At 68.6% G+C, this 27,219-nt stretch overlaps 1 protein-coding gene across 2 annotated transcripts in view; it reads right to left on the bottom strand.

Moving 5' to 3' along the window:
- The window catches only part of SHANK2 (SH3 and multiple ankyrin repeat domains 2), a 297,330-nt gene that overhangs the window by 5,372 nt on the left and 264,739 nt on the right, over nt 1–27,219 (bottom strand). For both annotated transcript variants that reach the window (XM_045854859.1, XM_045854860.1), the window contains 8 exons: nt 19,993–20,128; nt 18,974–19,054; nt 18,769–18,777; nt 17,348–17,368; nt 11,508–11,638; nt 10,999–11,110; nt 10,260–10,280; nt 6,648–9,060 (listed from right to left, as the gene is read on the bottom strand). In XM_045854859.1, coding sequence (XP_045710815.1) covers nt 6,648–9,060; nt 10,260–10,280; nt 10,999–11,110; nt 11,508–11,638; nt 17,348–17,368; nt 18,769–18,777; nt 18,974–19,054; nt 19,993–20,128 — 2,924 coding nt within the window. The remainder of the gene's footprint in view (nt 1–6,647; nt 9,061–10,259; nt 10,281–10,998; nt 11,111–11,507; nt 11,639–17,347; nt 17,369–18,768; nt 18,778–18,973; nt 19,055–19,992; nt 20,129–27,219) is intronic.

The following is a 27,219-nucleotide window of genomic DNA, read 5'->3' as shown; positions in this document are numbered from 1 at the left end:
TCCCTGCCCCCCGGATTGAGGCCCAAGTGCTGGTGAGGGGTGGGCTGTGGACACAGCGAGCACAAGGGACCCGCCTCTCAGGTGCTTGGGGAGGGCCGGCGGGGGAGCTGGGAAGACCCCCGCTGCCTCTGCGCAGGGGGTGGTGTCTGGGGGCTCCTGCGGCACTCTGACCCAGGGGAGCCCGGGCAGGCGAGGGGGTCCCGCGGCGGGAAAGCCGCTCCGTCCGGAGGCGGTTCCAGCCGTTTGCCAGGGCCCGGCCTGGCGGGGAGGAGAGGGTTCGGGCAGCGGGCAGACGCCGTATAGGAGCGCGTCTGCCCGGGCGAGCAGCGCCTGGAGGGACCCTCGGGTGGCTTTTCCCTGACGGTGCCCCCGCACAGTGGTCCCTCAGCACGGGCAGCGTGCGGCAGCGAACAGCTCTGAGCCCTCGCTGGGGCCCTGCCTGCCCGTGCCTGGGGGCGGGCGTCTGCAGCAGCAGAGAGGGGCCCCCGGAGACGTGGGGGCTCGAGGAGAGAGTCAGCACACAGCAGAGGCAGCTCGCGCCTGCAGGCGCCACTTACTTCCGTTCAGCACGACCCTCTTCTGTGCGCGCGCGTCACGGGAGCAAATGAAAATGACAGAGTGGGAGGGCTTGAGACAGCACTGCAAAATTAAGTACAGTTTAGAAGGACGCTGGTTTCGGTGGGCGAGACCCAAGTGGTCGTGCAGACACTGGCCGAGGAGCTGCCCGCCGGCCCCTTCCCGGCCCAGGGGGGCGGCAGGGTGGGCAGTGCCCGCACGGCCCAGGCGGGGACCCGTGTGGGCATCGGTCCTGCTGACAGCGGGGAGCTGACGGCCCCGCCTTCTCCAGTGTGGGGTCGCTTGAGACGGGGCAGCCACACCCGGGAGAGAGCTGCTGGAGGGTCCCCGGCCCGGGGTGCAGCTTGAGCCCCACCAGGGGCCAAGCCAGCCTGGCCGTCTGCAGCGTGGGAAGGGTGCGTTCCATCTTAGGGGCGAGGGCCCCACCAGTGAGGGTGCTTGTTTGCCATCTGCACCTCGAGACGAGAGCCTGGCAGCTGATACTAGGTGCCGCCTGGTCTGGCCGCACGCTCGGGGCAGGGGAGTGTCGCCGGGGGAGACAGTCGTGAGTCAGCGGCGCGGAGCGGGTCCTGCCCCAGGGCCAGGCGGCCCTGCCCTCTCTGCTGCTCCACTCACTCCGGTTCACCGCACGGACGCTCTCCACTGCGCCCGCTGGCTGCTGAGACCGCCAGGTTGCTAAGCAACCCCCGGGTTCCTGGGTGGCAAACGCAGGAACTGCTGCCCTGATTTCAAACAGACGCACACACGCTCACGCACACCCCTCTCTTGATTGGCACGGTCTGTCCTGCCTTTCACACCCAGCTTGTGTGGAAACGTGAGGGCGAGAACCAGAAAAAGGCTCCTTGGCACACAGATGCCTTGTCTGCCCGTCAGTGTGCAGGAGCCGGGCGGGGGGGTATTCAAGTGGCCTCCCTGTTGCATCTACAGACTCATTTGGCCTTGACCAGTGACTGTGTGGTCACTACGGCGCGTCACTTGCTGTCCCCCGTGGAGCTGGGCTGGCCGTGGGCCCGTCGGCACAAGGCTCTCCCCCACCTGCCCCTGTCCCACCCTGCACCTCAGTGAGTGCGGGGCTCCCTGGACAGCCCCTCCCGTTCCTGCACGAAAGAGGGACCTACTTCCAAGCTGCTCTCTTGCTGAGTTACTCCCCGCACAGGGTCTCGAGCGGCGGGGCACTCCCAGACAGGAGTAGGGGGGTGGCGGCACTGTCGTCAGCCGTCCGCCCAGGGCCTGCCGGCACTGCGGTGTGTCCCCCGCCCCTGCCCCGTGTCTCTGGGCTTCTGTCTGTGGCTCAGCCCTCCGAGCCACCACGGGCTCTGAGCACCTCCAGGGGCTCAGTCTGTTCGCAGCCCCCAGGGCCCGGCCCCGGCGGTCTGTGGGGGATGGGCTCCGCTCAGCCCAGCTCCCTGATTGGGAACTTGGGAGTCCGCCGGGGGCCACGGCCAGAGTGCCCGGGTCCCAGCGGGCTGGGAGGGTGCTCGCTTTCCAGGGAGACCTGGCCCCTCCACCTCGACGCACTTGTGATTGAGAGCCCAAGAACTGGACGTTGCACTGGCCGTCGGATGAGCGGGCGTGAAGGGGCTCCGCCGGCTGGAAGCGCCTCCCGGACACCCGTCTGCGAGCAGACACGGCGAGAGCAGACCGCACGGCGGCCCCTCCAACCGCTGTTCACCCGACTCCCGACGCGACCTGCGCGTGGCCGTGGTGCCTCAGACGCCAGAGCCCACGCGTGGTGACGGAGCCCAGGAGGCCGCCGGTCCCTTCTGAGGCCTGCGCTCTGGGGCCAGCGGGGCAGAGACCGCCCTTTTAGCCTCCCAAATATCCGAACTGGCTTGTTTTGGCAGGGAGAGGCTGCCTCCCCCACGCCCACCTGCGCCTCTGCGTGGAGAAAGCCAGTCCCGAGTCAGCTCTGGACTCACCAGGAAGGGCTAGGTCGTCTAGAGGGGCCCCTGGGCAGGAGCCAAGGGGGACCCCACGCTCGCTGTCCCTGCTCTGTCCCGACAGGGAGCGGGAGGCTGCTTTACAGCTTCTGCGCCGTGCGGACACAGCGTGCGCCTGCCAGCGTTGGCAGTGGCACCTCGTGTCCTGGGTCGAGGCCCCTGCGGGTGCGTCACGGGGCGAGTCAGGCAGACCGCCGTGTCTGGGGGCTCCCGGCGCGTCTCCGGAGCGCGGCCCTGGTCTCGTGCCTGGCTCCGAGGCAGCCCGCTTGCGTGTGGCCGGACGTGGCTGAGGCATCTCGGTGCCAGGCTGTGCCGACGCCCTCAGCGGCCAGCGTGCAGAGCACAGCCCAGCGTCCCCGCCCTGCAGGCGCTCGGAACCGACCCCGCCACCTGCCGGGCCAGTGTCCTCAGCAAGGAGGCGCTCCCGCACCTGTGCCCCTCGGTCCCTGCGCCTGGGTTTCTGCGCCACTGGCTCCTCCCGGTTCCAGGTCTGGTCAGGTGTCACTGAAGGACGGTCACCTCCTTTCGGCACACGGCGAGCCCCGCCTGTCCTTGCTCCTTTGCCGCGCCGGCACACGCAGGGTTTGTCTTGTCGTTTGTCGTCCTTGTGCCCCTCAGCAGTGCAGTGAGCCACGGGGGCGGGGGACCTCGCAGGCTTTCGTGTTCAGCAGTGAACCCTGGGGCTCAGCCCGGGGTCTGACCACCGGCCGTAGGCCTCCTGCTTCTGCTCCTCCGGCCGGCCAGGCCCCGAGGGGCCGCTCAGCCTCCCGGCTCTGTGACTTACGGGGGAATGTCACGTGCCCTCAGACAGGAGACGGCCACGTGTGCCCGACGCTGCCGAGGCTGCGGATCGCCACCCGGGGGGCTTCGGAGAGCGCGGGGCCGGGGCCCACGGGGGCGCCCCTGCCGCCCCGCAGCACTGTCCTGTGCCTGTTCAGACGGGCTCCCGCCGACACCCGGTTGCGCGCCCGCTCTGAGCTCCTGGGCGAAGGGCCGGAGTCTGCAGGGCGCCGGGCCCTGTGTGCAAGGCCTCCGGCCAGCGGCTGACAGGGCAGGGACCCCCAGGGGCTCCCCTCGGGGTTCTGCTGAGCAGGAAACCAGCCCTCGGGCCACGGAGGCTTGTGCTCCCCCTGGGCCACAGCCGCCCTCACCCGTGTCCAGTCTGACACTCCCCTCTGAGGCGAGGTCGCTCCCTGGAAAGTCAGGCCTGGCCACCGGCGCGGCCTCCCCGGGACTGCCTGGAGCTCCAGGCTCTCAGCAGGGGCTCGGACCAGGCCCTGGGAGGGGTGCCCCCAACAGTGCACGAAGGAAACGACTCCGTCGTTGTCCCTCGTGTCAGCGTGTGTGGCCGAGTGTCCCCGAGGGCAGCGCCCGCACAGCCGGAACCCACCCGCGGTCGAGCTCAGTCCCAGGGCCCCAGGTCGGCAAGGGCCCCGTGCCTCGCCCTTCCTCCCTGCGCTGCCCCGTTCCGGCCACAGCTGGGAACGGGCTCCCGAGAGTCGTTAGGATGGATCCCCAGGGTGAAAGGAGCTGCGGAAGGCAGGTCGGCCGCGGGCTCTGCAGCCCGGGGAGCGCACGGCGGTGAGCAGCTCTGCGGACGGGCCCTGGGCCGGGCGGTCAGAGCCCCCCATCGAGACGGCGCTGCGGCCCCTCTGCCCGTCTGCCGCCTCACGGAGCAGAGGCAGCGCCTGCTTCCCTGGGAAGACCTCCCTCCCCCCTCCCTCCACAGGAGCGCCTCCCTCCCGTCCCGGCCTCCTCGGGGCTCGGTCCCCTCCCCGGACGGTCAGTGCCCAGCCTGTCGCCCTGTCTGCCCGGGCAAGGGGGCAAGCTATGTCGCCCCTCGGTCGGCAGCCCTGCCCGCCTTCCCTGCCCGGCAGCCCTGCCCGGCAGCCCTGCCCGCCTTCCCTGCTCAGTGTGCTCCGCGGCTGCCGCCCAGGGCCACTCCGGGCTTTGTCTGCTGTGGCCGTCGGCCAGGCGCCCGGTTTGGCCTCAAGTCAAGGAACTTCCTCTCTGCTCTTGGGCTGCTGGGAACCCCTCTCCTAGTCCAGCTGTGAGCGCTGGCCGAGAGCTGGACAGAAAGGGATGCAGCCTCTGGGTGCTCAGCACCTGGTGTCGGCCCCCAGGTAAACAAAGACAAGACCCTGGACGCTGACCAGGCTGCAGGTGAGTTCTGGGGGCTGGAGAGCAGCCCCACCCTCACGGGCCTCAGTCGTGCCCCTGGCAATAAGGTAGGTGGCCGCCCGTGCAGGCTTATCGCTGGTCCCAGCCGGAGCTCCGGGGAAGGGCCAGAGACAGTGTCCAGGGCTGGAGGTCATGGGCAGTGCCTTCCCGCCGAGCACCCTAGCTCAGGGCCCTACCCAGTGGTACCCAGGCAGCCCGAGGCCCAGCATCGGTGGGTGCCCCATGGAAGTCAGTCAGCTGGGGCTCTGCTGTGAGCGAACCGGGTTAGAAATAGCAGGACAGATGGGCGGCGGTGGTGCTGGGCCACCGGGCAGCAGCCGGAGGGGGTCCCGTGGCTACTCCCGAGAAATCAGACGGGACTCTGCCGGGAACATCTGCTCTGAGGCACCCCCCCGCCCACCGGGGAGTGCAGAGCAGGGGGGCCGAGACCTGCTTGCGGGGAGCCCCTGGGGCTCGTCCATTAGGGAGAGGGGTGGAGAGGGAGAGACTCCTGGGTGCCATTCACCAGTCACAGGGCGGGGGGCCCAGGCCCACTGGGAGTGCTCAGGGAGCGTGCCCCCACCCTGGAGCTGGAGCTGTCCCCCGGGCATCGTCCCTAGTCCAATGCAGCTGCGTGTGTGGGGAGCCAGCCAGGAAGCCTCAGGCCCGGCCCCAGCTCTGCCTCCTCCAAGGGCTGTGCGTGTGGGCGGCCCCTGGGCCTCTGGCTGCACGCCCCCTGGAAGCTGGGTGTCGCTGACACCTGCTCCCTGCACCGCCCCCCCGCCCCTGTCACCAAGATTGGTCACCCCGTGAGAGCATCTGTGAAATGGGAGACACTCGAGATGGAGCGTCCTGGTTGTACTTCCATGTCGAGGCGTCACCGCCTCCCGAGACGGGCTGCCGGGCGGGCCAGACAGCAAGGCGGTGCGGGTGTGCGTGTCCACTTGCCCACCAGAAACGGGCACTCACAGACTCCCTCTCAGGAGTCGCTGGTGTCCTGGTGGAAGGTGGGCCGGGAGGGCCTCTCTGTGAGGCCGGCCAGGCAGCACCTCAGAGGGGCGGTGGGACCGCCCGCCTGGGGGACCGCTCTGCCTCCACACAGAGGGTGCCCGGGGCCCCTGGGTGAGGCTCTGACCGCCCGCCCGCCCAGCAGGGGTGTGAAGACAGACTTCACTAGTCCCCGCGGTGGAACCCGAGCGTGAACATCGGCGGGAGCAGAGGAAGAACGCTGCCGCCAGGGAGCGGAGGGCAGAAAGCAGAACCAGGAGGACTTGCGGCACACGGCCTGGTGACGGTGACCCAGAGGTGATGGGCAGAGGGTCGAGGGGCCTGTTCTACCGCTCGGCGCCTCCACGGAGCCTTCCGGTTCGGTTTGGGAACGACCCCTCACAGTCAGCCTCCAGTTCCCAGGGCACTCGCTCAAACTCCGAACGAGAAGGGGACTACTGACCCGGCCTGCTGGGGGCGGGGTGGGGAAGGCCCGCCCCTCTGAACTCACTGGGGAGACCGCACCCAGCGCCGCCCACCCCCTGAGCGAGGAGAAGAGACGAGAGCCACGCACTGGTGCTCACACACACCCGCCGCCTCCCCGCACCCCTGGAACCCTGGCATAGCCCCCCCTCCCCTAGCCCGGCGGAGCAAGGCTTTGGCTTCTGCAAGATTCTAAGATGGCCTTTCGGGTGGTCCTGGCACAGACTGGGACAGGGAACGAGAGCAGAGCTGCGCTCTGGACGCCCAGGTGGCCGGCTCTGCCCGGCCACCGCGGGTGATGGGTCAGCACCGGGAGAGCCCGTCCTGCCGGGGGCGGGGTCCGTGCTCTGCTGCACTGGAGTTCAGGAGCACGAGGGGGACCCTCTTCACGGCTGCTGTGGCTGCTCCCCAGGGCATCTCCTGGTCGCGCCGCCGGGACGAGGCTGAGGCCGAGGAACGCCTGGTGTGGAGAGCTGTGTCTGAGTCGTCCGTGGGACTTACCTGGGAGCGAGGCCGGCCGGCTTGGTCCCCGCGGGCATGTCCAGTCCTTCCCCCGGCTTGGCCGATTTCTCTCGGTTCATTTGCTGCAGGATTGAGTTCAATTCACTGATCACGTTTGCCTTTGGGCCCGAGAGGATCGGGCTTCTGACCTCCGGGACGTCACCCCACAACTTGGAGGTCCTTGGCTGGATCCCTTTCAGGGTCCCGGGCGGGACGCCGCCGGGCGGGGGCGGGGGCGCGGGCGGGGGGATGACGAAGCTGTCCACGTCCTCTTCCACCAGTGCGTCCTGGTAAAGCGCGTTGCTCTTGTGGACCACGGGCTTCACTTTGGGCTTAGGAGGGACGGGGGGCTTGTCGGCCACGAACGCCTGCCCGTCGGCGTAGACGGTGCAGGTGTCCGTGCCTTCGCCCCCCTCGGAGGACAGGGTGGAGATGCTGGACACCGTGGAGACGGTGCTGGTGGTCTCGAGGTGGTGGTCGCTGCTGCTGCGGCTGTCCGCCTCCTCGATGCCCGAGTCCGTGACGGTGTCGAAGCTCTCGGGGGGCGGCAGGAATGGGGCGGGCAGGCAGTTCGAGAGGCTGGCCGGCTTCTTGCTGTCTGCGGGGTTGGTCGGCTGGCTGGGGTTCAGCGCCGGGGGCGGGGAGGTGTCGTTTTTCTTCTGCTTCCCCGAGTCCGCGAGAGGGGGGACAGAGGCCGCACGGTCGTCGGGGATGTCAAAACTGTTTGCGAATTCCAGGGGAGGAGGCAATGGCTCTGCAAAAACGAAGTCCTCGTCCAGGTCCACGGAAGCCAGAGGTGGGGGAGGGATGCGGAATGGCAAGATCACCGCCTCCTCCACGGAGCCCGCCGCCACCATGGTCCTGCCGGGCGTGGTGGCGGCGGGCTCGGGGCCAGCGGAGATCTGTAGAGCACCTTCGGTTTCGGGAACACCTTCTGGCACCTCGGGCGGCGAGCTGTCCGGCTCGGTTTCCCCGTCGGCTGTCTCGTCCTCTTCCTCCAGGAAGTCGCCCGGCTTGGCGGCGTCCACAGTGTGCACCATCAGCAGACCGGCCGACTTCTGCTGGGACGTGTCCACGATGTTGATGAGCATGTTCTTCTTGTCGTCGCCCTTCCGGTCCTTGCCCGGGTCGCTCTCGTACTTGTTCTCCGTCTCCTGCCGCCTCAGGGGCCCCCGCGTGTTCTGCCTGGTGACGGTGGGGAAGCCTGCCTCCATGCCGGGCCGCATTTTGGTATCGATGTAAAGAGGTTTGTTGAGGTCGGCCTTGGGGGCCTCCCCCTTGGGGCCCTGCTGGGACTCCCTCAGGGCGCGGTCCCGGGCGGAAAGCGCCAGCGCCAGCGGGGAGCTGGGGTCCAGCAGCCGCCCCGTGAGCGGGTGGACGTAGTTCTCGGGGCCGGCAGCGCCGCCACTCTTGGGGGGCACCGCGGGGCTGCTCTCGGGGCCCTTGGCTTTGGACACGGAATTCAGCGGCCTGCCGGCCTCACCCTGAGCTGCAGCCTCGCCACCACCCACAGAACGGCTCTCAGGCTCCCTGGGCGCCGCCCCCGGCATTGTGGGCAGCGGGAGCGGCTCGGCGCCCTCCTCGTCCCCAAAGTCACCCTCCTCGGGGAAATCGGGGGGCGGCCCCCGGGGGGCGGGCGGCCCCAGACCCACGTCCTCGTCCCCCAGGTCCGTGGAGAGGAAGGCCGGCGAGTTCCTCCTGGCTTCTAGCCGCTTCTCCCGGTCGCGCACGGCCCCGGCAATGGCGGCGGCGAAGGGGCTGCTGACAGTCAGGCTGTCATCCGGCCGCAGCTGGCCCGGCTGCTCGGAGGCCTGAGGGTCGATCTCCATGCTGCTGCCCTGGCTGCTCTTCCCACTGCTGCTGGTGGACGGCTCCTTGACGATGATGGTGGGGATGGGGATGGAGCACGTCTTCTCGGGGCTGTCCTCCACGTTGGACTGCTTCACCAGCATGCCCTTCCGCCGGGCGGGCTTGGCGGGCACGTACACGGCCTTGCTGGCGATCCGGCCCACCTCCGAGTACGGGTTCTCCGGCATCTGGCCCCTCTTGCCGCGGAGGGCGGCCTGGGTGGCGGGGGCCCGGCTGTAGACGTCGTCGGAGTCCAGCGAGTAGCGGTCCAGCTCCCTGCGGTAGTACAGCCCCTTCTCCCTCATCATGGTGGCCACCGTGTCAGAGCGGGCCGCCGGCGACACCTTGGCGGCGGAGTTCTGGTTGAACGCAGGCTTAATCGTCCCGTAGACCCTCGGAGTTGGGGACTTGGGGCAGTTGTAGGTGGTGGGGGAGGGTGGCGGTGGGGACGGGGGCACGGACTGGGGTGGGGGGGGGATGTCCTCGGACGTGTCCGGCATGGACAGGCTTCTGGTGAACTTCAGTGTCGGGGGGGCCAGGAACTGCCGCTCTTCCTCCGTTATCCCTGCAAGCAGAGGGCGGGCTCAGTCTGCGGTCGGAGGGCGGGCAGCCCGCGGCGCCGGGGCCGTGCAGTGGGTCTGCACGCTCCCCGGCAGCGCGGCGCGCGCACAGCTCACGGCACGGCACGGCACGAGGCACAGCACGAGGCACAGCGCGGAGGGGTGCGCGGCCCTTCCCGAGCGGGAAGAGGAGAGAGGAGGGAGGAGGGAAGGAGGCAGAGCGGGGAGGCTCTGAGTGCGTGCTGCTGACGAGTGTGCTCGCTGCCGCCGAGCGCTGGCCCGACATCCTCAGAGCATGTCGGGGGCGTCCACCCTTTTAGGGCTGATCCGGGCCCCGGGGGGTGTCATTAGGGTGGTGGGGCCTGTCTGAGTGAGGGCATGGGTGTGTGGGGAGGGGCCTGCCGTGGAGCCCGCCCTGCCGACTGTTCCGGGCCGTCCGTCCCGGCTGCTGGAGCTGCCTGGGCCTCGGGAGGGTGCCGGGCTTGGTGAGGGGAGGGGGCCCAGACCCTCTTTAACTCAAGATCCCGACTGGAGCCAGGGGCAGGCTCTCGGTTCCTCCCAGGAACCCTGGTACTGGCCCACCTGAGACACTGTGGGCCGCACTGCGGGCACACTGGTTCCTGCCGCCACGGCGAGCCGGGGCAGGGCCTGCGGGCGGGCCTGAGGTCTGTTTCATGCCGGGGCTGGGCCTGCAAGGGTGCGCTGCCGGCGTGTGGCAGGACACCTGTCTCTCTGGCCCCGACGGGGGTGGTGTGTGTGTGTGTGTCACCTGGTGAGACTTTCCAAGGGTGTGTCCCACTGTCCCAGCCACGAGAACGTCAACAGAACGCACTCCGGGCGGCAGGAAGCCACACGCAGACACGGACACAGACGAGAGGCACACGTGTCAGGGCGGGGGCATGCGGGTCTTCCGAGGAGGGGACGGCACGAGTCACTTCGAGAGAAAGAGCAGAGCTCCTATGGCAAACTACAGCAGCTTATTCCAGCGGAGGTGTCCGCTCGATAAGGGCATTCCAAATTCCACACTCCTTGGGGGAGGGCGCACGGCGCCGCAAAGACGGGCCGCTAAGGGCCGTCACCGACCGTGGGCTGCGCGGTGCTGGCCTGCCGGTCACATGCCCAAGGAGTAACGATTTAAGAACACACCTTATGGAGGTGACCGGGTACATTCCAAGGACAGTGCCAGACCGGAGGGTGCACTAACCTGACAGAAAGAGCCTGCTGTCTGACGGGAGGAAACCAACTGTCATTAGCCAGCCAGAGCCGGGGCACCCCGCGCCACCGCGGCACCGCGCTTCAGGGGCGCAGACGCCGCCTCTGCGATCGCCGGGGCCGGTTCTGGCCTCAGTCTAGGGACGCGGGTGCCGTGTCTCCGCCAGCATTGCCGGGGGTGGGGGCTGGGCGCATCCCCACGCACAGCCGTGTGCCCGGGCGCTGCCCGCACTGGGCTCCCTGCACGGCAGGGCGAGCTGGCGTCGGCAGCGGCCCAGGCCTCTCGGAGTTTACGTGGCAGGGACAGTGCTGGGCTGCCTCACCGAGGGGCTGCCTGAGGGTCACGGTCACCCTGCCTGCCACAGTCGGTAGGAGCCAGCGTGACATGAGCAAGAGCGGGAAGGAGTCGTCTACAACACACAGTGCGGACAGTTTTATTGGAAGTCGCGAGCCTGGCGCAGCCACCCTCAGACGCGTATCCGTGAGCTTGCCCTGCAGAGTGCGGCCGTGGCTGGCGGGGCGGGGATGCAGGGACCTGGGGCCCACCCGCCGGCCCACCCGGACCCTCTGCCTCCTGCTGTGAGACGTGTCCCCTGGTGGCGTCACGACAGCCACTGTGGCTCTGTGTCCAGCGGGTAAGACCGGGTGTCTGACCAAGGGTGGGGGTGCTAGGGGGCTGCGGGGCTCTGGGAGTGCAGGGCAGCCTCTGCAGGTGCGGCCGTGCTGCTTACCTATTGATTTCTGCCTTCGCATCGTACCTCGAGGGAGGCCCAGAAACGGGCCTTTTGGGCTCCCGGGGACAGTGGGCGTCATCACGGCGATCCCCTGGCGTTCGTACGCAGACTGCAAACCAGAGGGCCCTGGTGAGGTGTGCGTGGCCCGGCCTCCCCCACAGCGCCCGGGCCCAGAGGGCGGCATGGGAGCCCTGGGCCGTGGGTGCCCGGCACGTGGCTTCGAGGCTGCTTTGGGTGCCCCTACGTGTGTGGCTGAGGCCCCACCACCGGCTGGCGCTCCTGGCCCCGGAGGACAGCTGTGTGAGGCCTGAGGCCCGCAGACGCGTGTCCTCCTCTGGCGGGGTTCGGGTTTGGGCTCTGTGTCCGGGCGGCGTGGGGAGTGTGCTCGGAAGCTGTAGGGATGGCCAGTGCCCCGCTCCCCGAGCCCTGCCACTGTGGGAGCGGGGCCTGCGGGGCCAGCTCCCCAGAGGCCTGCCCGCTCCCCGGTGCCCGGGATGGCCACTCACGTTCATGTCGGAGACGGACGGGAAGCACCGGCTGGTGGGCCGCTGCTTGATGGTGGCCACCCGGGACTCCACGGCCACGTTCTCCGCAGCTCGGGACGGCTTGGCGGCGGGGACGATCTCGTCCGGCTTATCTGCAGCGTGAACACGGTGGTTGGCAGAGGTGTCCGTGACCAGGGCCCTAAAACCCTGTCGGGGGGATGCGCTCAGCAAAGCGACCAAGTGCCTTGCACATTTCAACGGCATTTGGCTGTTCGACCTCCAAACCCATGCAAGCGGGGGCTCGACCGGCTGCGCGGGGCGTGCGGGGCCTCTCTGCTGCATGCGTGCACCGTGCCCTGCGGGAGGGGTGCATGTGGACAGGCGGGGAGGAGACCCTCAGCCAGCGAGGCCTGGGACCCCCTGCGGCTGCGGCGTCCCTGCCTTCCTGTCCCTGGGGTCGTTGCCGGCCGTGTCAGCTGAGCCAGTGCTTGGGCTGTTTCTTTTTAAAGGGCTCAGAAGTGTGGTTCCCTTGTGACGGAACACAGCTGCCAGGGCCCGAGGCCCCAACACCCCAGGCTGGAGGCCACCTGCTCAGTGTGGGGGACAGGACGCCAGTGGCCTGCGAGGACCTCGTCCAAGGTCCAAGCCCGTGCGGCGGCGGAGGTCCCCATTTCTCCCCAGGAGTAGAGTGTTCTCATTTGCTTGTGCCAAACGAAACCAAGGATTAGTTATTAGCGATCCTTATAAATTAAAATACAAGTTGAAACAGAAAACGTTAAATTTGCTTGAAAACGGAAACGTCCCCTACGACTGCCCTCGGGCCCTCGCTGGACCTGTTGCTCGTCGGGGCCCAGGCCCCGGAGTCTGACCAGGGCCCTCCCCGCGCAGGGGCCTGGGGCAGGCCCGCAGAGCGCGAGCCCCCAGGGCGCCTCCACACGCACGCATGCACGCCGCGACTGCCCTTCCGCCAGGGGCTGCCGGGTCCGCAGGAGCCCGGCGAGGCGGAGCCTGGTGTGAACGGCCCCCCAGGACCTCTCCAGGTCCAGCGCTCACTCCCCTCCCTGCCAGGCCACTCAGTCCTCAAGCCTGAGAGTTTCCAAGGCAGCCCTGCCCTGCCCTGGGAGCTGGTGGCCCCTGCCAAGCTCAGGCCAGTGAGGCCCGGACTCCCAGCTGCGAGGCTGGCGTGAGTCACCGAGTTGTTTCAGGGACCGTGACAGCTACTTGTAACCCTCTGGATGAACCCCACAGAGCTCCCAAACTAGAGGCCCCAGCCAGATGGACTTTGGGACGAAGGGAGTGCCCAGTTGGGGGACAGGCAGGCACCCACCACAGCCACCCGCCGCCTCACAGGGGCCGGCAGGCAGGCCCACGACATCCGTGGAGGCGCTTTCCTGGCTCACCCCTGACACAGCCTGACCCCAGGCTGCGTCCTGACCAGGGGTCAGTGACCTGTGGCCCAAGGATCAGGTTTGCCACCTGCTCCGTTTGCCCTGGGCCTGACAGTGCTGTGTGCCCTTTCAAGGGACACTGAAAGGAGAGGAGGGAGGACACAGTCCCCGCAGACCCCAGAGGCTAAGACGACCAAAGCCTTTAGGACAGCACCTGCCGACCAGCAGTGGCCCGTGGCCCCAGGCTGCCTGCTGGCGCCACGCCTGCCGCTCAGCAGGGGCACCGCCTCCCCTCTGAGCTCCTCCCGAGGCTCTGGGACCCGCAGTTCCACCAGCTCCTTGCCATCTCCTGGGGGCATTTCTGCCCCCTCATGGTTGCCCCTCGGGGCCGGTGGGGACACCCCCGGCACCCTCCCCCCTCGGCCCCACGCTGAGCGTCCAGGCCTCACCTGCATCGGAGGCCCCACACCCCCCTGGCCCGCCGGCCTCCCTTCCCAGGTGGTTCCCTTTGTCCCCACCACTGAGCTGGACATGTGCCGCGCTCACCCCCCGCCCCCCTAGCAATTTGCCTTCTCCAGGAAACCGTCTCCTTGCAGCTCGGGGCGGGGTTCCCGTGGTGGCTGGGGTCTAACGGGCTTCTGTGAAGGCCTCTCCCTGCTGCCCTAGCCTGCCCAGTCGGCAGGCCTCTCGCGCCTCGGTGCCAGGGGGCCCGGGGCCCCTTACAGCTGCGGCTCAGGCGGCACTCGGTCAACCTGCTTGGTGAGCCCACGGGACGTCTGGAAGCCGGGCCCCTCTGTGGCCGGCGGTCTGGCTGGAGCGGAGTGCTGGCTATTTCTCCCACAAGGACGGGAGCCGGGTCTCCGGCCCCGGGAGCTTCATTCACGGGTGCGCCCCCTGTTCAAGCCCAGCTTCGGGGCCAGCAGCTATTTCCTGGCTCTCCCTGGGCCTCTAAGAACGCCTCCCATGGGGTGGGGGCCCTGGGGGGATGTCCCCAGCGTTGGGACAGAGCGCCTGGAACCCAGCGCCCCAGGCTGTGGAGGTGGGCCCTGCGGGTCGGTGGGCAGCTCCGAGGTGCAGTGGCTGCGCCCGGGCCCACCCAGGGGCGAGGGGCCCGGCCCAGGAGCCGTGCGGCCAGCCAGGTCTCTGCGCGGTGCTCGCTTCCCGCTGGGCCTCCGGAGCCGGTCTGTGGTGTGAAACCTCCCCCAGCCGACGGGGCTGGCTCACCCCACCCCTAGCTCACCAGGGTTCGTGCCCAGCACTCCGGAGAACCACCTGGAAAGAGCAGGCAGCGCACTGCGACGTGGGACCCCAGGGAACGCGGCAGGTACCCCGAAAACACACCTGGAACTAGGGGCGTACCCACGAGAGGCAAAGGCATCATGGGTAATCACGTGGCCCTGCCCCAGGTGGAAGCTCTAATGGGATGGCCTGCATCCCGCCTCTCGTCCTAAGGAGAACCTGGCCGGGGGCGGGGCCGGGGGCGGGGGCGGGGGCGGCCCCACGTGCAGGGAGAGCAGCTCGGAGATGCTTAAGGTCCTGCAGGTGGAAATGCTGGGCCAGGTGGGTTGGGCCCAAGCTGTGGCTGCCGCCCTCCGGCTCCCCTCAGAACGGTCTCCCCAGGCCCGCCGACGGAAAAGCGGGGACTGGGTCTGGGGACAGCTGAAGGTGTGTCCCTGGAGCCAGGTGCCCTTGAACGTGGACGTCCTCGTCTTTGGTCCACACCCTTGCCTGCCCCGCCCCCGGTGCCCCCGTGAACAGAGAACACGAGGGCCCCGAGGTTCGGTCTGTGGGGGTGCTGGCAGGGCTCCGCTGCCTCCACAGTGACAGTCGCTTTGCCTGGGGCCTGGCCGGGCTCCCACCGGCCAGTCCACAGGGAGCCTGAGGGCCTGGCCGGCACTCTGCCAGCCCCGCCCCCGAGGGGCCTGTGGGTTCCGGGTCTCGCCCGGTGTGAGCACCGCTGTGCCTTCGAGTGGAAGCAGCCCCCGCAGACAGACGTCAGGCCCGCCGCCCCGGCAGTCAGCCCGGCGGCCAGGGCCCGGGGCCCGCACCTAGGGGACGTGCTGTCCGTCGCCACAGATCTCGGGCTTCTGGGCCCCGGGCCAGCGGCCTCTGGGCAGGTGGGTGGTTTGTCCAGCAAGGCCGGGTCCCACACGGTTGGGAGTCAGAGCCAGGCGGGCAGCCTGCCTGTCGCCAGAGCCCCCAGCCCGTCCCCGGGGCCGACATCCACACCAGGCCCCCGATGCGTGGCGAGCCCTGCTGCGGCAGAACCCGAGCCCAGTGCGCCGGGCACTGGCTGGGCGAGGGGTGCGGGGCAGACCTCCCTCCGAGAGGAAGGCGGACCTCGCTCGGGCCGCCGGCAGCACAGGCGTCGGGAGCAGCTGCGCCGCTGTCGCCTGCGGACCCTCCTTCCGGGGTCAGGCCGTGCCCCGACACGCGTCCCGCCTTCCCAGGGCTGGCCTGGGCCAGGGTGGCGTTGCAGGGTCCTGTTCACCCCCGGGCCCGAGAGCACAGGTCCGGGGACCAGAGCAGGGACACTGGAGGTCGAAACAAGGGGTTGGAGAGACCAGGAGATGCAACCTCAGGGGTCCTGGTCACTTGCCGGCTGACCGAGCAGGCTGTGGCGCTGCTGCCTCGGCTCCCCAGGACCATGGAGACAGAGCGTCGCTCACCAGCCGGCCCACGGCCGCGCCTGCTCCTCCTCACACAGCCTGGGGCCGGCCGCCGAAACCGGCCGCCAGGAGGTGGGCTCCTTCCGAGGCTCCTGGGGAGGGTCCTCCGGCCCCTCCCAGCTTTGGGGGCTACGGGCGAGCCTGGACTGTGGCCGTGTCCCCCAGCCTGTGCCTCCGTCTTCCTGTGGCCTGTGTCCCTCCTCTGTGCGACTGTCCATCCCTCTGTCTCTTTCGTGTAAGGCCAATCGCCACTGTCCAGGGCCCAGTCTGGAAAGTCCCGTTTGCAAGTAGTGTCCCTTGCACCATTCTAGGGGGACATGGATTTGGGGACACTGTCAAACCAGAACACCCGTAGAGGCCTGCTTCTCGCCTCCTCCCCACGGCCTTCCTGGGGTGTGACGAGGCCTCTTGGGGGTAGGCCCACCCTCCGGGGGGTGGGCAGGCAGCGTGAGGGCCGGGCACGTGTCCCCAGTGGAGCTGGGGGGTCCACACTGGTGGGCCCCTTGGCGTCTTCTTGCCCATGAACTCGCCTCCAGGTCCAGATAGGGTCAGGGGATCCGGGGAGGGGGGCATTTGATAGCAAACCCGCACCCAGTTTTCCTTGCCATTCAGAGGAAGGCGGGTGTCCACCCTCAGCACTGCCTGTCCCCTGTGGATTCTGCCCCATGCCCACTTGGGCCCTGCAGGCTGTGACCTCTGTCCTCATCTGGCAAAGTTTGGGTGTCTGGTTGCAGAGGGGTCCCTGGGGGCGCAGGCTGGAGGGTGAGCTGGTGTGCCCGGGGGGCAGGCCACAGGCTCCCACTGAAGTCTGACGACAGGCTTTCTGGGTCAGTTCTGTGCAGTGACAGGTTCCTGGGACCCCGTGGTGGGGCGCCTTCAGCACGGGGTGCTGGGCGGAGGGGCCTTCAGGGAGACGTCAGGCCCAGGGAGCTTTCTGGGCCCTGGGCTTCCACCGCCTGGTGCACACTGGCCAGTCCCGGGAAGCCTACCGGGAGGTTCCCAGGCAGCCCCTGGGGGTCGGAGGCCCAGGGAAGCCCCTGGAAAGACTGCTGGGATTGGCCGGCACCTCGAGGCAGCTGGCAGGGGGGAGAGGCGCTCCCACCTTGGCGGTACGGGACCCGCACGCCTGCCCCCAGGGGCTGCCTTGCAGGGCCCGAGACCCACCTCCCCTGGTTTCCCTGTGCCTCGGGGCCCGTGCCCACGGTGGGGGGGGGTGGGATCCCCCCTGCTGTCGGGGTGCACGTGGGGCTCATGTCCTCCCACCCACGCCAGCCCTGGGGAGGGACCGGGAGAAGCTCAGCCTTACAGCGCCCCCACCCGACCTGCGCCCCAGCTCCAGGGCGGTCCCTCCCTCTGCAGGCGCAGAGCAGGCCTGGCGACGGGCGAGGGGCCTTCTGGGAGTCGGAGGGAGGCCGCCCACCCACGGCAAAGGGGCCCAGCGGTCCAGTCCAGCCCTCCACCTACGGACCGGGGCTCCGCGCGCCTGCACCCTGACCGGAGGGGTGGGCCCAGCCCTGGCAGCCGAGCGAGGGGCCCCAGGCCTCAGCCGCCTCAGCCATGACGATGCAGACACAGCTCGGGTGGGGGGGTGCAGACCACGATGGGGCCACAGACGGGACAAGCGAAGCAGACGGCACAGACTGAGGGGGGACGTGTCCCGGGGCTGGACCCCTGCAGGGGCCAGCACAGGGAGAGACACGACGAGCCACCACACACTCGAGACGCCACGCCGACGGCCACAGGGGGCTGCCTCCCGCGGGGCGTGCGGGCAGGGGCTGCAGACAGACGGTGGCCGTCCCCTTACCCTTCTTCTTCCGGACGGAGGCTTGCGAACAGAAAGGGAGCGTGAGTCCCCCGGCGGCGGCGTGCTCACCCGGGGCCCCAGGGTCCGACCCACCCTGCCCGCCCTGCCGGCCGGCAGCTCAGGGGCCCGGACGTGGGCAGGCTGGGGGTCTGGAGAGCACCCCTCCAGGAACCTGCCCCCTGGCCCCGCCGGTACCCCTGGGCCCCTGGCTTTCCTCCCTGCTGAGCGACACCCCTCCTGGCACCCCCCCCCTCCGCCCCCCGGGGATGCCGAGCTCCCCCAGGGCAAGTACAAGCTGAGGGCGATTGTCGACTACTCAGGGCACCTGAGGCCCTGCACGGGGAGACAGCCCAGGGCGGCCGAGGGCTCCGGGGACCGCGCAGCGCCCGGTGGTCTCAGCAGACCCCGCCTCAGACCCTTTGAAGGTGGGCTGCCTGCCTGCGGTCCCTCTTGGGGCACGCCCGCCGCCGGCCCTCAGGAACTGGCGGGGCGCAGGCCGCCTCCTTTAGGAGGGGCAGGGAATCCTGCACGTCAGACCCACCAGGCACTGCCCCGGGGGGAAACCCCGGCGAGTCTCGAGTGGGTGAAGGTGGGGCCCAGGACAGGCCGGAAGGAGAAGGAACCGCTGGTCCTGGGTGAGGGTGGCACCCAGCAGAGGCACTCCTTCCTGGAAGACTGGGAACATGGTGGCCGTGAGGGGCACTGGTGGGGGCGTGCAGCCTGGGCCCGGGAGGACGGTGTGTGCCCACCCCCTTTGGAAGGAGTGAGGGAGGTCCCTCCCCGTGGAGCTGCCAGGAGGAACCACCCCTGCGTTCTGGGGTGGGGGTGGGGCTGGGGAAGAGGAACCAGCGTTGTCCCACCAAGGCTGCGGCCAGGTGGGCGTGGTGGCTGGTTGAAGTCGCCATCCAGCTGGGCTTGCGGGGGTTGGGGAGGGCTGGGCACAGGGCTCGCTTTTGTCCTCGCAGGCGCCCCTCTGCCCCCCGCCCAACTGGCCTGTCCACGCCAAGATCTCAGCCTGCCCTCTCCGCCCCGCGGGGGCGCCCCTGGGCTGTGTGGTGGCTCCTAACCAGAGTCTGGGGACTCCTGCCGCCGGCTCCAGGACCACCCACTTTCGGCGGCCACTGTGGCCCACCGGACCCAGGGACACGCTGCCCTGTGCACCCTGCTGGCCTGTGCGATGGGTCTGAGGGCGGGAGCCCCTCTCTGCTCCTCGCAGACCTTCCCGGAGGGCGAGGGTGCCAGCAGTGCCCTCACCCTGGGGGCAGCCCACACGCGCGGCCACGCCCACCGCCGCCTGGGCGCGGCCACGCCCACCGCCGCCTGCGTCAGACCCCAGGGCGGAGCTCGCTGGTCTGAGCCACCACGCGGGGGCCTCCGGGCCCGCAGGGGAGCTGTTCTGGGGACGCCGTGGGGCAGCTTACCTTTGTCCACTAGTGAGAGGCCCGGAAAGTCAAAACAGAGCAGTGTTAGACGAGCCAAGAGGAGGAAGGGGCAGAACCAGCAACCCCACCCGAAGCGCAGGAGCCTGGGAGGGGCCAGCCAGCAAGCCCAGGGCCATGCACGGGCGGGGGCTTCGCGGAGGCTTCCGCAGGCGCATGCCGGGGCGGGCAAGCGGCTGAGACTCACCGAGCTCCTCCAGCTCCGAGGTCATGGACTTGGAGCGCAGCGTGAGGGCCGTGGTCGGTGCGCGCTTGGGAGGCGGGGGCGCTGGAGGGGCAGACGGGAGAGCGAGCAGGCCTGAGACCCACCCTGGTCGCCCCAGTCGCCCCCCCTTCTGGAACCACCCAGGAGGCAGGCTGCCTGGAGCCTTCGATTTTCTGTCGTTAAGGCTGAGTGAGGGCCACTCCGCTGCCGCCTCCCAGGCTAGGGAAGTCGCCCTGCTCTTGGGGAGTCTCGGGGCTGGGGGCCTCTGCGGCTTCACCTGCGCCTCCAAGGGTCGGGACCACGCGGGGAGCACGGATGCACGGGCACCGGCCCTCTGCACCGGCCCTGCCCCCCCGTCTGTGTGGGCCCGGCTGGGACCGCAGAGGTGCAGACAGGGGCCCGGGTGTGTGCCCCGCCCCCTCCCAGCCTCCTCCCCGGTCACCTCAGGCTGCAAGCTCCCTGGCCATTCACCGCTGCCTCCTCCAGGCAGCGCCCCCGCCACTTGCTGCCTGTTCTCACTAGAGTCCTGGCTGGGGGTGCTCAGTGGGGGGGTGTGGGGGGGTGGGAGGGGTGCACCCTGCTCTTGGGAAACGCAGGGAGGCTGGAAGGACCCAGTGTGCCCTCCCAGCTCCTTCCCTGCCAAGGGGACCTGGGGGTGCATCCGTCCTGCCTTTGGCTCCTCTCTGCAGGCTGCACTCCGCCCCGGTGACCCCCAGCGGTGGCCTCCCTCGGGAAGGAGGGTGACCCTGCATCCCTGTGGGGGGCCAGCAGGCTCTGCCCATGGCGGGGCCCCTGAACCCCATCTGCCGAGTACAGCCCTTGCCCTAGGCCACTTCTGCCCCCGGGTTGGGCTCCGGGGTCATCTCCTAAGCTCCCTCCGCTTCTTTGCCTGACCTTGTGGGGGGCCTGGGCCGCCCAGGGAGGAGATGGGGATCACCCAACAGGGCCCACCCCTCCCAGGGGTGGAGGAGCGCGGGGACAGGGCGCTGAGGGGCACCCACCTTTCTTCCTGGCGGTGTCGTCGGGGTCGAGACTCCTGGTCACCGTGACCACCTTGAGGACCAGGTGGTTCCCGCCCTGGCGGATCATGGCCACCACCTGCCGGTGACCGACCTTCACCACGTTCTCGCTGTTCACCTGCGGGCAGGAGAGGGCAGCCGTGAGGGGGGAACCTCAGGGCAGGGCCAGGGCCTCGCCCACAGGGGCAAAGGCAGGCGGACGCCCTGAGCCTGCGTGGTGGTTTGGGAACCACAAGCGCTCTGGGGACCCCGGGAAGGCGCCGGGGCTGGCAGCGCCCCCAGGGCTGGGTGGCTGGGGAGCTGCGAGGGCCGGCTTCTCGTGGCCCCGCACCGCCCCGGAGCCCACGCTGGCGGGGGTTCTTCCTGATGCGTGTGCGCAGGCCCCTCCCCCCACCCCCAGCCCCCTGACCCGGCAGGTCCAGAGCGGTTCCCGCCGCCAGCGTGAGCTGTGGAGCCGTTGGCCTCGCTGTGCGTTGCCGTGGTTCAGAGGAGATGGACACGTCCTTGCTTTGCGTGTGCTCGGGGAACACGCGTCACATGGCATGGCCACTCCCTCGGCCACCTTCCTCCTCTGCCCCCATGAAGCTGCGCTGGCCACTCACCAAGCAGCATGGGCCCCCCAGCCTGCTCACGGGCCCTGCTCCGGCATCTCGGGGACCCCACGCTGCCTCCCCCAAAGTCGGCCACAGCGGGGCTGGCTGGCCTCGGCCCCTTTCGGAGTTAGTTGCTTCCCTGGATCCCCGCCACGGCGAGCAGGCCTGGCGCGGGAGCAGAACCGGACCTGAGGGGCGGCGCCCAGCAGGCAGGCAGCCGGACTTGAACCGCAGTGGTCATACACCTGGGCGGTGAGGTCGGACGGGCTCGGGGACCCCCAGCTGCACCTTCTCCTGGTCACGGGTGCCGGACTGGCCCCTCCCCCTCCTCCAGGTGGGCTCCGGCACCCGAGTCCCCGAAGCTCCCAGGGTGGGGGACAGTGTGGCGCAGGGTAGGGAACAAACATGACGCAGTGGCAGCCCTGCCAGCCCCTGCGATGGCCCGTCCCCGCTTTGCCGTGATTCTTCTCCTGCCGCAAGTCCCCCGGAAGCTTCGCCAGTGCAGCGCAGCCGCGGGTGAAGGTGGATAGGGCTTGGGAGCTGTCTCGAACCTCACACACGGCCCCCCGGCCCCCCGTGACTAGTGCTAGGTGGCCAGCCGCCCACACTGACGGTGGTGGACGGTGGTGGACGATGGTGGACGGCGGCACGCAGGTGGACGGGTCTGTTCCAGGCAGAGACTGGTGCGCAGCGGGGGACCCAGGGGTCGGGGGCAGAGCAGACAGGGCAGCGTCCCTGCGCTGGACGCTGGGCAGTGGGGCCGAGGGGGGGAGAGGTCGGGATGGAGTCACAGCTCCCTGGGAGGGGCGAGGGACCACAGGACAGGCAGGGGCCCTCACTGGGCACGGGAATGCGGCCACTGCGCTCCCCAAGTAGACACTGGCTTTTAGGTGGTCCCATTCCTGCCACCGGATTCTGGTGTCCCTGAGGTCTCTGGGCTCTAACCCTGCCTCCCTTCTCCTGAGGGCCTGGGGAGCCCCGGTGTGGGAAGAGGGGTGCCCTGCAGGACCGGGTCCACGCCCGAGCCTTCCTCCACCTGCAGCCGGCTGAGTCCCCGAGGCTCCTCCCGGCCGGACGCACTTGCACACGCACACGCACAGCAGGGGGCCCCGCCCCCTGCAGCCCCCCTTCTCTGGGCAGCAGCCCTCGGAGGGGACAGCGGCCCGCCACAGAGCCTGCACTGCCCCGGGCCCCACGCCCCCCTCCCTCACCCCTCAGCCGCACCTGTCTGTAACTCGCACCCTGCTTTGCAGCGTAAATGAGCTTGGGGCAGAGTCCTTCCCCCAGAGCAAGACATGCCCCACGCAGAGCTGCGGCGGGCTGCGTGGGGTGTTGTGGGCCCATTCCCCGGGCGCAGGCGAGCACTCTGCCAGGACGGGGTGGGCAGAGATACCCCCCGACGTGTGCAGGGCGTCTGTCAACACCCTCCCACGATGGCCATGCAGAGGCGCAGCTGACACGGCCACTTGGGACAGACGGGACCCAGACGGGACGAGCCGGGAAGGGCGCACTCAGCGTCCCCTTCCTCCAGTGGTGGGGACGGCCGCCGTGCTCTGGATTTCCCAGGCCTGACCCAGGATTCGGCCTGCAGACGGGGCTCGGGGCCCAGCGGCCAGGTGCCGCCCCTAAAACAGAGGCTCGAGGTCGCTTGTGCGGCGCCTGACGCCGGAGGCTGACGAGACGCAATGCTCGCTGGTTCCTGAGACGCGCTCAGGCGTCCGGCGTCCCTCGGGAAACCTGGACCTGCGATGCCGGCACACCGCCGCCGGGAGGGCGTGGGCCTCGATCTCCCCCCCCCAACCCGAGTCTGTGGAAGGGGGGGCCGTCAAGTACGGAGGCTGCCGGGGCTCCAGCCTTGCAGCAGAGAGAGACCGCTCACAGGTCCCGTCAGCTGTGAGGGCGCCCGTCCTGCACCCCACGCACCGTCCCTGCGTGCACGTGGGTAGGGCTGGGGAGCGGAGACGGGCCGCGTCCGGGAGAGGGCAGGAACCCTGGCCGGCGGCCACCCGGCTCAGGGAGCTTCCGTGCAGAGCGGAAAGGCAGGCCTTCCCCGCACGCGCCACAGCTTCCCAGGTGATTCTCCTCCTCCGCTTAACTCCTCGCTTACAACACCAAACTTGCGCGTGTGCGAGGGGCCGAGTTCCGCAAAGTGAGCTCCCACCGACACCAAGAAGACCACCCCCTGCCCCTCCCAAGGCCCCGGCCCCGTCCTTCCGAACCCGCCTCGGCCTCTCCAGACTCACTCACGCTGCAGCTGCTGGTCTCCGTCTTCTAGGTGTGGCTGCTGGCGCCCCCACGCCGGAAAGCCACTTAGCTCCGGTTTCCCACCGGTGGCGTTACGGCGGTTTAGACAATTAACTCTTCGCTGTGGACGCACTCGCAGGGTGCTTAGCAGCAGGCCTGGGCTCTGCCCTGCACGCCGGCCTCGTCCCCTTCCCCCCAAACCCGACAGCCATGAGTGGTTTCAGGTATTTCGAGGTGCCCTCTGGGGGGTCAGTCACCCGCAGTCGAGAGCCACTAAGTTAGCTTTTTTCTTTCATCGTCTCCCCCCTGCCACCCCCCTCCCCATAGCTTTTGCCTGCCGGTTGTAGCCACATGGTAATTTTAACGAGATCGGGTTCAGGATTTGCGTCACGACTGCGTCAGAATGCCCGCTCACGGGTCCCCGAAACGGCATGGACCACGATCACCCTGCCTTTTCTTCTGCATCCTGGTTTCCCCGGAGCGGAGTAACTTCCTGTTGTTCGTTTGTTGGCTTAATTTTCGATATACTTAACCGACGGAAATCCACACACGTCCTAGTGATGCAAACCTCTTTTCGGAGTCTTTAAACACACCGAACATTTTGTTGTTTGTCTCCTTGAAGACACCACTACTGAAGACACCGACCGCCCTGGAGAGTGTGGCTCAGCCGTCCCTCGACCCCGCCCCCTCGCTGTCTCGCGCCCCCCCCATCCCTCCGACCCTTCCTGCGGGCTGGCTCTCCTCAGTCCTCCACTCCCTGCATTTATTTTCCAAAAAACCTCATTTTTGGCAAAAGACTTTCTCTAGCAGCTTCTCTTAATAAAAGGAGTTTGGGAGATCGTTTCTTTGTCCTTTCTCAGACATTGTCTACTTGAACATGGCTTTATCTCACACTCCAGCGGTGGTCGGACGGGGTATAAAACTTGAGGTTGCCTAAAATTACTCCAAGGTCAAGTGAGCTCACAGGCCTAACTTTTCTGCAGGCGACAACCATAGAGTCAGGTCAGAGGGCGCCCTGCCACCCCTAAACTCAAACACACACGGTTCCCCGAGAGCGCCGGGGAGTTAAAACAAAAAAAAGGAAAAAGGCAGGCAGGTTTGGGATGGGAGCGCACAGTGGGAAGCTCTGGGCCGTGCACGCGGCGAGGTGCGCGTCCTGGTGAGCGCTGGCAGTCGGTCTGCCCCGAGACGGCAGAGGGCAGAGCCCGGGCGGCCACAGCCGCCGACGGGAGGGGACAGTCCCGCAGGAGGGGGTCTGGGGCGGGGAGGAGTTGGGTGTTCTGTGTGCAGCGCCCCCCTCATCTGGAATCTCGGGGGGGCGTCTGAACTGTCACACGTGCACGGGGCCCACGCAGAGCGCCCACCCCGGAATGCGAGCCGGGCTGCTGCAGACCTTGCGGCGCGGCCGGCCCTCCAAGGCGGCCGGGGCCGTGCCGGGGCTAAGGCGAAGCGTCCAAACCCGCCCGAGGAACGCGGCGGACCCAGAGTCCACAGTGTCCCGGGCGCAGCACAGACCTGCCCGCTGGCCCCGGGGTGGCCACGGTGACGACGGGGTTCTCTCGGACGAGGGCTGCGACGCCGCGATTGTATCAACGCTCCATCAGGTAAAGGAACACATGACACACAAAAGATGCGAAGTCTCAGCAAGAAGGGAAAAGGTAGAACAATCTGGAAACTTGAGAACACACACAGACGACCCCTAACATTTGAACGTGCCCTGGGCGGACCTCCCGCAGGACGGGTGTGACGGGCAGGGTGGGCCTGAGGGCACAGGCAGGGGACTCGGCCCCTGGGAAGGAGAGAGAGGAAGCACTTGCTGTCTTCCCTCCTTACTCCTCCCGCGAGGGCGCGCTCACTGACTCCGGGGAGAGGGGAAGGGAGGGGGACGGGGAGGGGGAGAAACCTGGATGTGGGACAGGAGCAGCCGCCAGTGGCTTCTCGCCCGCGCCCCGACCGGGGGCCAAGCCTGCAGGCCCGGCTTGCGCCCCGACCGGGAGCCGAACCTGTGACACTTTGGATTCTGGGACGACGCTCCAACCAGCTGAGCCCCGCGGCCATGGTGAACAGAGACTCTCAAAGGCGAGCCGAGTCCTAAGGACAAGGGGACAAGTGGGATGGTCCAGCCTGAAGACGACCGCGGCCCCTCGAGGGGAAGAGACCGAGGTCCCCGGCCGGAGGGAGCCGTCTGGCCGGGAGCGGACGTCAGAGCGGCTCTGGGTTCCCCGTCCCGAACAGTGGAGCCAGGGAGGAGGGCCTGGGACGGCGATCTCCAGCCGGGACGGGCAGGCAGCCCAGAACGCTGCACCCAGGACAAGTGTCTTTAAAGGACGGAGGCAAGGGGGACGATACGTGAGCACCGGGAGGACGCGCGGCCGGCCGGCACGACGAGACGTGAGAGGAGGGGACTGACCGGGGGCGCCGGGGCGGGTGACGCCAGGAAGGGCGAAAGAGCCTTTCCTGTCTCACTAAACAGGTGTCTCTGCGTGAGGCCGCGTAGGGCTGTTTGTGAGGTTTACGGTGTGAGCACCTGACGCCTGCGACGAGTGTGGCCGAGAGGAAGGCGGGCGATGCAGGCACCCCTCTGCCTCTGCGGAGTCCAGGGTCCCGTGGGGACACAGCGGGGTCCTGCGTGGGCTGAGCGGCTAAGGGTTCCGCCCAGTCCCCGAGCCACCGCGGGACAGAGGGTGGTAGAGGGGCGCAGCCGAACGCGGGTAAATCCCCCGGAGTTCTGACACTGGTCAGACAACCCAGAACGCAGCAGAAGAGGGGACGGCGGAAGAGCGCAGGAGGGGAACAGGAGGCCAGTGGCCCGGCAGACCTGCACTGAACGGCATCCTGACTGTATTACACGTTACGGGATGAAACCCCAGCTAACAAGCAGATACTACAGAAAGGACTGAGAAGAAAGACCAAGCTCTGGCTGGCATGGCTCAGTGGACTGAGCACCGGCCTGCTAACCGAAGGGTCGCTGGTTCGATTCCCAGTCAGGGCACAGGCCTGGGTTGGGGGCCAGGTCCCCAGTAGGGGGCCCACAAGAGGCAACCACACAGTGATGTTTCCCTCCTTCTCTTTCTCCCTCCCTTCCCCCTCTCTAAAAATAAATAAATAAAATCTTTAAAAAAGACTGAAATACGTGTCTGTGCGTTTGACTTACAAGGACAGCAGAGACCTGGGGGTGGCGTGTGTCACAGCTTCCTCCCTCCTCCTGACCGGGTAACGTCCTGTCATGTGGGTTCCCGTGACCGTTCTATGGGGCACGGACCCGCACGAGGCCACATGGCCGAGGTGGTGTCCGTGAAGGCTGGACTGTGACAAGTCAGTGACTCTGCCGACAGCCCCTCCCTCGGCCATGGGGACATGACCTGCACCCCCCCACCCCGGTGCAGGCCATGAGATGTCACCACACCTGGCCACCTGGTCCAGTCACTGGGGCTGAAGCCCACCACGGCCGCTGGAGGGCGCTGTCCCAGGAGACTCCCAGCCTCCCAGCTCGCGCCGAGCGGGCCCCATCCGGCCGGAAGCCGGGGGCAGGCCTGCCGGAAGTGGCGGGTGCGGCTGGGCTCCCGGTGTGGCTGCTTTTTTTTTTCCCCCTTAAAGTTCAGTCGTTGGACGGCGCTGAGCACGAGGCTCGGTCTGAAATAAACCACAGCCGCGCGGGCGTGTGGGTGGGCTCCGCAGGCTGGAGGCGGGCTCTGCGGCGGGTGGCGGGCAGGGGCTGGGGGCGAGGTGTGGCCACCGCCCAGGCCCTGGGCTGTCCCCCAGGAGCCCAGCTGCCACTTCCTGGGAGCCAGTGGGCACAGAAGCCGGTCCCAAACCTGGAGCCCGGTGTCCGGTGGACACACGGACGACTGCCCGTCCCACCTTCCCAGTGACTGTCGGGGCCGGGCCTGCTGACGCATCCCAGGCGGCCTGGGGTCAGGCACCCCGACTGGGCTCCAACTTCTCGGACCAGGGAGCCCCGGGCGGGACAGAGCGGGAAGCTTCCTCCTGCAGAGACACACACTGTGTGCTTCCTGAGCCTCTGAGGGCCGGGCTCCGTGCTGAACCCCCGCTGGGAGAGGAGGCCCCAACCAGGAGGCGGGGAGGCTGCTGGGGCGGGGCCTGCTGGTGTCCCCGCCCTCTCTCGGCAGCGCCTGGGCACTGGGGCTCCGGGGCGCACTGTGCGAAAGTGTCACCCAGGAGCCCAGGGGGCAGGCGCTGCCCTGTGTGCACCCACAGCTCTTCTGCAGCGCTCCACCCTCCTGACGCACCCAGATTCTGAGACGCAGCCTCTCCTGGCCTCCCTGGAGAACGGGGGGCCCTGCGGCACAGCCCCAGCCAATGAGACCAGGGGGCCGTCCGTCGCCTGGGATTTCTAGAGAGCTGGCTCTCC

The sequence above is a fragment of the Phyllostomus hastatus genome, unplaced genomic scaffold (assembly GCF_019186645.2).
Source record: "Phyllostomus hastatus isolate PE091 unplaced genomic scaffold, TTU_PhHast_1.1 phas_scaffold_11, whole genome shotgun sequence".
NCBI classification, from domain to species: Eukaryota; Metazoa; Chordata; class Mammalia; order Chiroptera; family Phyllostomidae; genus Phyllostomus; species Phyllostomus hastatus.
The sequence above is the reverse complement of the archived record's forward strand: the minus strand, read 5'-3'. Positions and strand labels throughout refer to the sequence as shown.